Source organism: Globicephala melas, chromosome 5 (assembly GCF_963455315.2).
Source record: "Globicephala melas chromosome 5, mGloMel1.2, whole genome shotgun sequence".
Lineage (NCBI taxonomy): Eukaryota > Metazoa > Chordata > Mammalia > Artiodactyla > Delphinidae > Globicephala > Globicephala melas.
Genome location: NC_083318.1, coordinates 83,320,493 through 83,332,867, shown reverse-complemented (window position 1 = coordinate 83,332,867; position 12,375 = coordinate 83,320,493). Strand labels below are relative to the sequence as shown.

At 34.8% G+C, this 12,375-nt stretch overlaps 1 protein-coding gene across 1 annotated transcript in view; it reads left to right on the top strand.

Moving 5' to 3' along the window:
• EPHA5 (EPH receptor A5) overlaps positions 1-12,375 on the top strand; it is a 306,828-nt gene that overhangs the window by 290,546 nt on the left and 3,907 nt on the right. The window contains exons 16-17 of the mRNA XM_060298694.1: positions 4,186-4,379; positions 7,878-8,033. Of these exons, the coding sequence (XP_060154677.1) occupies positions 4,186-4,379; positions 7,878-8,033 (350 nt within the window). The remainder of the gene's footprint in view (positions 1-4,185; positions 4,380-7,877; positions 8,034-12,375) is intronic.

The window sequence follows — 12,375 nt, the reverse complement described above, 5'->3', positions numbered from 1 at the left end:
CTACGGACACTATCACATAGTTATTGCCTTTTTTTTAACATCTTTATTGGAGTATAATTGCATAACAATGGTGTGTTAGTTTCTGCTTTATAGCAAAGTGAATCAGTTATACATATACATATGTTCCCATATCTCTTCCCTCTTGCATCTCCCTCCCTCCCACCCTCCCTATCCCACCCCTCTAGGTGGTCACAAAGCACCAAGCTGATCTCCCTGTGCTATGCGGCTGCTTCCCACTAGTTATCTATTTTATGTTTGGTAGTGTATATATGTCCATGCCACTCTCTCACTTTGTCACAGCTTACCCTACCCCCCTCCCGATATCCCTTCCCCCCTCTCGATATCCTCAAGTCCATTCTCTAGTAGGTCTGTGTCTTTATTCCCGGCTTGCCCCTAGGTTGCTCATGACCTTTTTTTTTTTTTCTTAGATTCCATATATATGTGTTAGCATATGGTATTTGTTTTTCTCTTTCTGACTTACTTCACTCTGTATGACAGATTCTAGGTCCATCCACCTCACTACAAATAACTCAATTTCATTTCTTTTTATGGCTGAGTAATATTCCATTGTATATATGTGCCACATCTTCTTTATTCATTCATCTGTCGATGGACACTTAGGTTGCTTCCATGTGCTGGCTATTGTAAATAGAGCTGCAAAGAACATTGTGGTACATGACTCTTCTTGAATTATGGTTTTCTCAGGGTATATGCCCAGTAGTGGGATTGCTGGGTCGTATGGTAGTTCTATTTTTAGTTTTTTAAGGAACCTCCATACTGTTCTCCATAGTGGCTGAACCAATTCACATTCCCACCAGCAGTGCAAGAGTGTTCCCTTTTCTCCACACCCTCTCCAGCATTTATTGTTTCTAGATTTTTTGATGATGGCCATTCTGACTGGTGTGAGATGATACCTCATTGTAGTTTTGATTTGCATTTCTCTAATGATTAATGATGTTGAGCATTCTTTCATGTGGTTGTTGGCAATCTGTATATCTTCTTAGGAGAATTGTCTATATAGGTCTTCTGCCCATTTTTGGATTGGGTTGTTTGCTTTTTTTGATATTGAGCTGCATGAGCTGCTTGTAAATTTTGGAGATTAATCCCTTGTCAGTTGCTTCATTTGCAAATATTTTCTGCCATTCTGAGGTTTGTCTTTTGGTCTTCTTTATGGTTTCTTTTGCTGTGAAAAAGCTTTTAAGTTTCATTAGGTCCCATTTGTTTATTTTTGTTTTTATTTCAATTTCTCTAGGAGGTGGGTCAAAAAGGATCTTGCTGTGATTGATGTCATAGAGTGTTCTGCTTATGTTTTCCTCTAAGACTTTGATAGTGTTGGGCCTTAGATTTAGGTCTTTAATCCATTTTGAGTTTATTTTTGTGTATGGTGTTAGGGAGTGTTCTAATTTCACTCTTTTACATGTAGCTGTCCAGTTTTCCCAGCACCACTTATTGAAGAGGCTGTCTTTTCTCTACTGTATATTCTTGCCTCCTTTATCAAAGATAAGGTGACCATATGTGCGTGGATTTATCTCTGGGCTTTCTATCCTGTTCCATTGATCTATATTTCTGTTTGTGTGCCAGTACCATACTGTCTTGATTACTGTAACTTTGCAGTATAATCTGAAGTCTGGGAGCCTGATTTGTCCAGCTCTGTTTTTTATTTTTTTTCTCAAGATTGCTTTGGCTATTCATGGTCTTTTGTGTTTCCATACAAATTGTAAAATGTTTTGTTCTAGTTCTGTGAAAAATGCCAGTGGTAGTTTCATAGGGATTGCATTGAATCTCTAGATTGCTTTGGGTAGTAGAGCCATTTTCACAATGTTGATTCTTCCAATCCAAGAACGTGGTACATCTCTCCATCTATTTGTATCACCTTTAGTTTCCTTCACCAGTGTCTTATAATTTTCTGCATACAGACCTTTTGTCTCCTTAGATAGGTTTATTCCTAGATATTTTATTCTTTTTGTTGCAGTGGTAAATTGGAGTGTTTTCTTAATTTCAATTTCAGATTTTTCATCATTAGTGTATAGGAATGCCAGAGATTTCTGTGCATGAATTTTGTATCCTGCTACTGTACCAAATTCATTGATTAGCTCTAGTAGTTTTCTGGTGGCATCTTTAGGATTCTCTATATATAGTATCATGTCATCTGCAAACAGTGACAGCTTTACTTCTTCTTTTCCAATTTGGATTCCAGTTATTTATTTTTCTTCTCTGATTGCTGTGGCTAAAACTTCCAAAACTATGTTGAATAAGAGCGGTGAGAGTGGGCAACCTTGTCTTGTTCCTGATCTTAGTGGAAATGGGTTCAGCTTTTCACCATTGAGAACGATGTTGGCTGTGGGTTTGTCATGTATGGTCTTTATTATGTTGAGGAAAGTTCCCTCTATGCCTTTTAACTTTTGAGGGGCATGGACATATATATACGCTACCAAATGTAAAATAGAGAGCTAGTGGGAAGCAGCCACATAGCACAGGGAGATCAGTCAGTGCTTTGTGACCACCTAGAGGGGTGGGATAGGGAGGGTGGGAGGGAGACACAAGATGGAGGAGATATGGGGATATATGTATATGTATAGCTAATTCACTTTGTTATAAAGCAGAAAGTAACACACCGCTGTAAAGCAATTATATCCCAATAAAGATGTTCAGAAAATAAAATAAAATAATAATAATAAAGATGTATTGTTTTTGAGTCAACTAAAGTGGTAGATGACTCCCAGGTATTTTGCTCATAGTTATTCAGTTATTTATCTGACCATTTATTTTTAGAGTCTTTGAGTACTTTTTATTTCTCTGCCCAAATTTAACTATTGGTGCTTCTCAGGAACCTTTATTTCATGCCTTCCCGGGGAGATATAAACTATACCCTACTTCAAGCTGTGACCAAGCGTTGATGACCCTCACATTTATTATCAGCTCAAATATCTCCTGTACTGCAGACAGATTCCTGTAGATTGCCATCTGTGGTTCCCTACTCACCTCAAATAAAACAAGCCCCAAATTATACGTGTCAGCATTTCCCACCCCCATGAATGTGCTAACCGAAAATTAATCACAACAACCATCCGGTGTGAAAGACTTGAACTTGTTTTCTCTCAAATACTTTCTCTACTCTCACCTCTACCCTTATGTTATAAATGTCTCCGAAATCTCTCCATCTGCCACTACTTTTGTTCAGATGTCATTCCCTTTATCATTGAGAGACTGGTTTCTTTACAATCTTTCAAAATTATCTTGGTAACAATTCTATTCTAATCATCATATTTTTTCCATTTGTCAGATCAAATCTAAAGTGCTTGTTGAAAAATATAATTAAGTTTAATAATTAAGAAATTATTCAAATAGGATTTTGAGAAATATGCTCATTATTATTGGTTTGGGTTATCATTTAAATGTTAAAATTTTAATAATTGAATAAAAGTTGTATTATTATGTTCAGTAGCATAGACAGAACTCTTCTGGAATTAGTCATTTTGATGGCAGCAGCAACATTAAGAATGTTTTTGATAAAACAATCTAACAATTATACTGATACTCATATGTGTGGCTGCATTTAAAATCAATGATCTTTGTAACGCCTGCACTACTAAACAGTCATTCCAAATTCCTGACAGAAATCAGTAGATGATAATAAACAGCCAGACCTTGACATTATTAAATGATACATAAGACATTTATGCTAATTTAGCCTTTGACTTATCCATCATTTGCCATCCAAAAGTCTCTTTAGAAGTAAAATTGCAGTTCTATTACTTTAAAAAATGTTGTTCTACACACAATTTTTCGTTAAAAAGACATTAACTTTTCAGAGAGGCCACTAGAAAAGTTAATCTCCATTTGATTCCAGAATGCGAGGATAAATAAAAGATGAACTGTTTATTTTTATGTCAATTAATTTTACAAATCACCCTATACCAAGATTTTAGGTAAAGATGATTACCATTTATTTTCTTTACCATATGTGAGGAAAGCCTATCTTTTTTATATTGTGCAATAGCATATTTTTTCTTTGTTGTATTTTGCAGCAAATGGAATAATCAAGGTTGTTAGAGACAGTTATGCTGCTTGTTACTGCAAAAGTAAGAGTAAGAAAGGATGCAAACTGAACAGTAGGAAATTTCTCAAGCTATTCTGTACTAAATTTGTGGCTTTGGGGGACCGGTTCTGTTTCACTTTACACAGGTGATTAAAGCTGTAGAGGAAGGCTACCGTCTGCCAAGCCCCATGGACTGTCCTGCTGCTCTCTACCAATTAATGCTGGATTGCTGGCAGAAAGACCGAAATAGCAGGCCCAAGTTTGATGAAATCGTCAACATGTTGGACAAGCTGATCCGTAACCCAAGTAGCTTGAAGACGCTGGTCAATGCATCAAGCAGGTACAAGGCCAGTCTGTAGAGGTTTTTCTGAATATTGCTAATTCAGATTGATGCCACAAATATCAAGTTAATGAAATTATTTGTGTACACATGCTAGCCTATGAACCTATATTACACTAATTTATTTGAATATGGTTTTTGCATAATGTTATTCTTTTATAATGAGTGAAATATAAATGATTAAATTATACTCTAAAACACCTGTACCTAATCTAATAGTCTAACCTACCAGTTTCAGATAAATGTTAACTATAGCCAGATTCAGGTAGCATTTTAAAAAATCCCCAAATATGTGTATTTTCAGGTGCTTTGGACCCCACATAGGTTTGGATGGGGGAAAATAAGATTATAAGATGATGGGTAAAAGCCAATTAAGCACTGGTATAATTTTAAACAGGAGATATATAACAACAATTACTCTTTGATTTCCTTAGAATAGATTTCACCACCTGTCATATTTTATGAATATCAACAACTCCTTTTCCAGTTGAGTACAGATATTTGGATAATCATTTACTGCATAGTATGAACAGGACTTAAAAATAATAAATGAGTAATCTTGTGGAAAAAATTTGTGTGAACAAATGAGCATTTTTTAAACTTTTCTGAATGCATGTGAATGCATTTAAATAATGTTATATTATATAAAGCATTCTTACCTCTTTTACCTGAAAAATTACAAAATTATCCTCTCAAAAAATAAATCAGTTTGATTCTGTACTAGAAAATTTACCCAATTGTTATTTTCACTATTTATAAGACAGTTGTCTATCTCCACAAGAAAAGGTATCCTGCTGGTAACTGAATTGGTTGCCCATAGTATGAACTAAATGAGAAACAATTTGTTGATAAAGTTACATAAGTTCTATGATTCTGGTATAACATTTGTTTACTAGGCAAAAAGTCATTTTTTAATATAAATGAGGAATGAATCTTCAAACTCTGTTCAGGCATCATTAACTTTCTATGGTAGCAACTGGAGAATGCATCTTAGAGATCATTCCTTATGTTGTTCTCAAAATAAGTGCTTTAAATTGTTTATTGTCATCTAAAATATTGTGTTTCTCTCATCTACTTGTCTGAGTTATGTTAAGTTGTCACAAATGGATATAAGGAAAGGAAATCATAAAAATATATTTTTATGTTCTAAATTATATTAATTTATATCAGCATCATCATTACAGCTTGAGAGCAGCTTTAAAATCTCCAAAGAACTTTCATACTTCCTTGTATGTATTATGTAGAATTCAGCTTGCTAGGTTTCATTTAAATAGATTTAGCTTAAGACTATACAGTTGGTCCTCTGTATGTGCAGATGTGGAGAGCCGACTGTACTACACCATTTTATATAAGGGACTTGAGCATCCATAGTTTTGGGTATCCATGGGGTGGAGGGCGGGGTCCTGGAAACAATCCCCTGCAGATACTGGGGGAGGACTGTATCTCTCACTACCCCATCTTTATTCAGTCATCTACAAATCCTGGTTCTAGAAGGTGTTAGTTCCTGATTCACTGCCTCTTTCTCTCTATCCCAACCCATGTCACAAAACTAGGTGATTTGAGTAACCATGTAGATGATATTCAAATATCTCTCAATACTTGAAATTTTCCCCTTCAATGATTTTGGTCTCTAGCCCACCTTGAACTCTTTTTCATAGTCATATTCCAGACTTTGCTATTACCAAAAATTGCAAATCTTCTATAATCTCAACTTCGAGATTCTATACTCCATTCTATCTTCAACAAATCTTTGACTGTAGTGTTTAATGCTACAAATTACTACCAAATGTCCACTTATTCATCCAATAAATATTCATGTGTCTACTCTGTGTCATGCTGTGGGCTAGGTGCTGATTATACAACATTGAGCAACACACAGTTGGGGGAGAGAGAGAGAAACAAAATAAAAACATTGTGAAAGTGAGAGTAGAATTTAGCAGAATAACTATGAGCTAGAGTGCTTGTGCAGGTAAGACATGATGATGTCTTGAACTAAGGTGGTGACAAATTAAATAGAAATGGTCAGATTTGCAATATATTGGAAGTCGAATGGATAGTACACACAATTATAGATTGTGAGGGGACTGAAAACGAGGAAGGAGCAGACTATTGTATCATAGAGTATAAAGATGAGAACTTCAGGAAGAATTGGATGTGGAGAAGATGAGTAGTGTGGCTTTGGACATGTTGTGATGAGAACCCCAGGAACTAATGGAGACATGAAGTAAGCATATGAATATATGAGAGATTTAGGCAGGAGATGAAAATCGGAGAAAAATAGATGCTATGAAAGTGGGTAAAACTGCCTAAAGTAGAATAAAGTTATAGCCTGAGTAGACAAGATATAGAGCCATGTCCTGGCTACCTCCAAATTTTAAAGTCAGACAAAGAAGCAAGCAAAAGAGATTGAAGAGACACATACAGTGTTATGGTAGCCACAAAAGAAAGAACAATGATTCAAAAAAGGTTGAGGTAAGGTAATATTTCAAGAGGGAGGTGGTTGTGGTGATTGTTGAATGTTTCTGAAAGGTCAGTCATCTTACATATTGGAAAATCTTCACAGATTTTGATAAAATCGAGGTCATTGCTCACCTTAACCAGAGCAATTTTTATAGAATTGGTGTGGAAGAAACTACACTGAAGTAGGTTGAAGTGTAAATGGGATGTGAGAAAGTACAGAGAACATGAGTAGAAAGAAAGGTATTTGTCCTATATCTTATGGTTGAAATGTACTTAAGTAAACTCCCACTGATGGACATTTAAATTGCGTTTGATGTTTACTTTCATTAGCAAAAATGTGCACATGTACTTTTTGCCATTTTTCCTGATTATTTCCTTAGGATACCTTTCTAGAAATCATCATCTTCCTCATCATCATTATCATATCATATATTATTGGCCAAAGTGTATAAATTTAGTATAGTTAAGAGCATCACATGGTTTGATTAATTCTATTCAGTTTTCTTATGTATTGGGGGTTACATTTTGCTTTCCAGTTCCACTACTGGAATTAACCAGTAATTAGGTGAATTAACAAGCACCCCTGTATATGTAAGAGCATAATATAAAGGATAATTAACTTCTGGTCTCCTGGAAAGTAGCTTAAATGAGCATGAGTTTCTCTAGTGAAGTCTAGAAGCAATTGGCTTTACAAAAATTATCCTGCATATCTCTATTCGGTAGCATTTTCTATATTATTTTTACAAACAAAACAGCTTTAGGAAGTAAATACATCTAAATTACTACATGGAATTTTTAGCTAATGTACATATCAAGTCATTATAAGTCATCATTAACTATCGATAGAAAAAATCTGAGCAGATTGTTTTGTGTTCTGTATTTTGAATTACTTTCTTCCTTGTTAGCATTTGTATATTTTTCTATTATAAATATACTTATAGACTCAAAGATCCATTGATTATGAGCTAATATTACAATATAATTTGTTACAAAAGAGTTTAAATGTTACTTTTAATATTTGTGTTTTATGTGTTTTAGAGTACCTAATTTGTTAGCAGAACATGGCTCACTGGGGTCTGGGGCCTACAGATCAGTAGGTGAATGGCTAGAAGCAATCAAAATGGGCCGATATACAGAGATTTTCATGGAAAATGGATACAGTTCAATGGACGCTGTGGCTCAGGTGACCTTGGAGTGAGTAATTTTTCTGATAATTTTTACATAATTGCTGGGGCGAGAAAAATTGTTCAGAAACCAATCTGGATGAGGTCAAGGGAAATCAGTTAACCTTTGTCCATGTATGGCAGCTTTCAAAGAAGCCTCTTCATTTTTAGCCTGTATTGTTAACAACTGCATGGTTAATGCTACTTGTGGCCAGTATCTTTGCTTCTTTACTTCAAACAAATAACATTTGCATATTTGAATAATTGGAATAACATCTCCTTGGCAAAATACTGGTACTTTGTGTTGTGGAAAAGATGTTTTCTTGACAGTTTTTATACTGATACCTATGTTATATGAATGTAAATACAAAACAAAACAAACTGTAAGCACAATTGGTGTGGCTAGCCCTAAATAACAACAAAACATACTCTTAAATTTTGGCTCTGATGAATACCCAGGTAACATCACCTTAAGCAAAGCTTCCCAGGCAGGAATCTTGTTTACTCTCTAAGTGGTGCATATTATATTCTTGCAATCCAAGGATATATTAGATCCTGCCTCTGATTTGTTATTTGGTACAATCTCAGAGGAACCAATTGTGCCCTTTTCTGTTTGCACGTTTAAGATAAAGTTTATCAAATCTTATTAAATAAAAATCACTAGAGTTAAATATTGAATTCTTGTAAGTTGTTTGTATCTTATTATATACTCTGTATGTGTAATTACTTTAGCCTAATATTTGTTATTTGTGAAAATTAACTGTTGTTATGGTGGTTACATCTAGATTACATTAACACGAATGATGTTTTAACCTGTGAATAAAATGATAACTTAGTTCAAATTACCTACAAATTCAAAGGTTAAAATATTGTTGTAAGGTTTAAAACATGGTAGAACCTTCTAAAGCACTAAACCACAGACCTTCTTCCATTACTTCACATAATATGAACACTGAATGCTTGGTTCTCACCATTTCTATTCTGGCATTCTCTGGTTCATTGAATTCACTGCCCATCCACAAAAAGGTAGCAGGGTACCATCATTTATCACCAATTAATGTCATATTCTCTCAGCATTTCTCTTCTCCATAACTATAGCTAAAAGGACCTAAAATCACCACTCAGCTGGCTATCTTAATTTATTGAATCTCATTTTCACCATCACCACTAAATCATATATATTTGATGACACATATACTTTGCCCATTATTTCTTTGGACACTCAAAAAACTCATCTGTGCTATACTTAAAATAATAAATAGAAAATTTTACTGATAATTTAAAACTATTTTTACATGATTGCTCTTTAATTTTTCTGTAAAAATGGTCATTTTAATTTATTAAAGTCATTTGTCATTTTATATTAAAATGATACTGTAGGTATTTCTTCTACCCGATGTCAGATTACTTGTAAATATATAATAAAACTATTTGCATTAAATGATGTCTCTTTTTTTATTAAAATAGCACATATACATGTATATATTTATATCCACTACTTTTTTTGTTTCTCCCTTCAGAGAATAGTTATAATCACCAGTAATGGCTTTTGCATTAACTACCTCTGTTTTACTTTCTTTGGGGCCCCCAAATACTGTAAATATGTTGAGTGTTTTAGAATTATGGTTTCACTTTTTCTTATTTCTTTTAATTCCTTTCTCTTTACTTTCCTATTTTCCCTTCTATCTCTAAACTCTCTCATTTTGTATGTTTTCTTTCAAGCCCTAATAGCTTCTTCTATCATCTTATGATGGTCTGCAACTCATTTCTCTTTTGCAGTATTTTTGTCTGGTCAGTTCTTCTCTACTTGGTTCAATTTCTTCTCTCTTTGTTACTTTGGTAGCTTGTTGCCTCCTGTTATATTGCCTCCTGTCAGATATTTTATGTTTTAATTTATTTACTCTGACCAGAAGAGTAAGGTGAAATTAAGAGACTTACCAACATCTTCCTGTTCAGAGAATGTTGGTCACCATGTGTCAATTGCTTGGGACCATAATAACACATTCCTTACTAGGAACTGAGCCAGCCAACCTTAACCTCAGTGAAGCTGATTTATTGGAGAGTCCAACACCTTTTAAATACATGTCATCTTGTTTACTGTGGGGTTTTTTGTTTGTTTTTTTAAAATATTTGAATTGGAGGACTGATTTTTTTTTAATAAATTTATTTATTTTTTATTTAGTTATTTTTGGCCAAGTTGGGTCTTCATTGCTGCGCGTGGGCTTCCTCTAGTTGCGGCGAGCAGGGGCTACTCTTCATTGTGGTGCGCGGGCTTCTCATTGCGGTGGCTTCTCTTGTTGCGGAGCATGGGCTCTAGGCACACGGGCTTCAGTAGTTGTGGCACACGGGCTCAGTAGTTGTGGCTTGAGGGCTCTAGAGTGCAGGCTTAGTAGTTGTGGCACATGGGCTTAGTTGCTCCGTGGCATGTGGGATCTTCCAAGACCAGGGATTGAACCCATGTCTCCTGCATTGGCAGGTGGATTCTTAACCACTGCACCACCAGGGAAGTCCTGTTTATTGTGTTTTTGAGCATATTTTTTTCCTATTAGTAAGAACATATTTATCAAAATATTATGTTAAATAACTCACAAGAGTGGGTAATCAGTTACTTGTTTGGTCAGAAATATAAGAAACAAAATTATCTATGCATTTTGCTAGCCTTTCACCAAAAAAAGTCAGTCATTATTAAAGACTATGGCAAAGGAACTGGGATATCAGTAAAGACAAACTCTTAACTACTTAATGATTTATATATACATAGTCTTTGCCTATATCTAAACAATAATTTTATGTAGCCTGTATAATACTATAATAAAATAAAATATTGGGCTTCCCTGGTGGTGCAGTGGTTGAGAGTCCTCCTGCCGATGCAGGGGACCTGGGTTTGTGCCCTGGTCCGGGAAGATCCCACATGCCGCGGAGCAGCTGGGCCTGTGAGCCATGGCCGCTGAGCCTGCGCGTCCAGAGCCTGTGCTCCGCAGCGGGAGAGGCCACAACAGTGAGAGGCCCGCGTACAGCAAAAAAAATAAAATAAAATAAAATAAAAATAAAATATTAGTGTCAGTATTATTGCCAGAGTATAATAGAAACTGAGAAATGGAAGAAATATTCATACCTGTAATAAATGCTTAGAAAAAAAATAAAATTAATTAATATAAAGCAAAAGATCAAACTGCCATATACCTACATAAGAAAAATGTGCTATAATTTGTGCCATTAAATTTGTTCTCATGGTGGGTTTAGAATAAGGAAGAGTAAACAATTACAGTTTTTCAGAACCACATACTTTAGTGAAAATTTCCTTCATAAAGGTTTAATTTTATTTATGTTTTTTGTTTTTTGTTTTTGCCAGCACATACACGTATGGCTTGATGTGGAATAGAAATGAAATATTTCAAGATCTTAGAGTTAAAATGTGTTCAATGAAAGTGGCTTTCAACCTTAGATGTTTCTGTCTGCTGATCACTGTGCCTAAACTTTGCTGTTCTGTGAACAGTACTCATGTTAGAACAATTGTTGTAGCAGTAATGATGCAATCTGTACTATGGTGTTTAAGTGCAGTGAGTTATGGTCGATAGGGGGAATTGTGAGCTTGAGGTGAGTTGCAAAATGAATCCAAAGATTTGAATTAAGGACAGTATTACAGCTGTTTTTTAAACTTGTCAGACCAGTACTGTCAACTTTTGATTATTCAGAAAATGAGCAAAGTCCAATGAACTTAAATATTATATCAATTGTGTGTAAGCTGAAGAGATTCCTATTAGTATCATTTATTAAAATAAGGTCTTAAAATATTTTAAAGGAAAGTGTCACAAATCTAGAGCCAAAATTTGTGCACACTAATTCAAATAAATTTAACTTATCATTATGCATAATTTATTATATGCCTAAAATACACATAGGAGTGCTTACTATCCTCTGTGCTCTACATAAGTAAGCTAAAATGTCTAGTGTAACCCTCACAAGGTCTCAACCGTTGAAAAACATAACCAGGTCATGGTTAAGTTCTCTCTTGCCAAATATATGTATATTTATCTTGTACAGTACATATATAATGATTATCAGGATTCTTTTAAGTGAACCAAAGAAGTCCAAACATACAACTGCATAATAAAACTATGACAAAAAGAATAAGCACTGAAATTTAGTGAATATTCATTAAACTCTCTTCTCCCTTCTCCTATCCAGCCAGTGTTGGTGGGGCTAAGTACCAATGATATGGCTAAAAGTTGTGTAAAGCAGAAGGGAGAAGAATGTAAGGGAATGTTTCCTCTACAAGTGGATGAACTACATCCTGAATAATCAAGAGCTGGCTCCAATATCAACTAAACACCTCTCGTTATTCTCCATTTTTCATTCTGCCATTTTAGCAC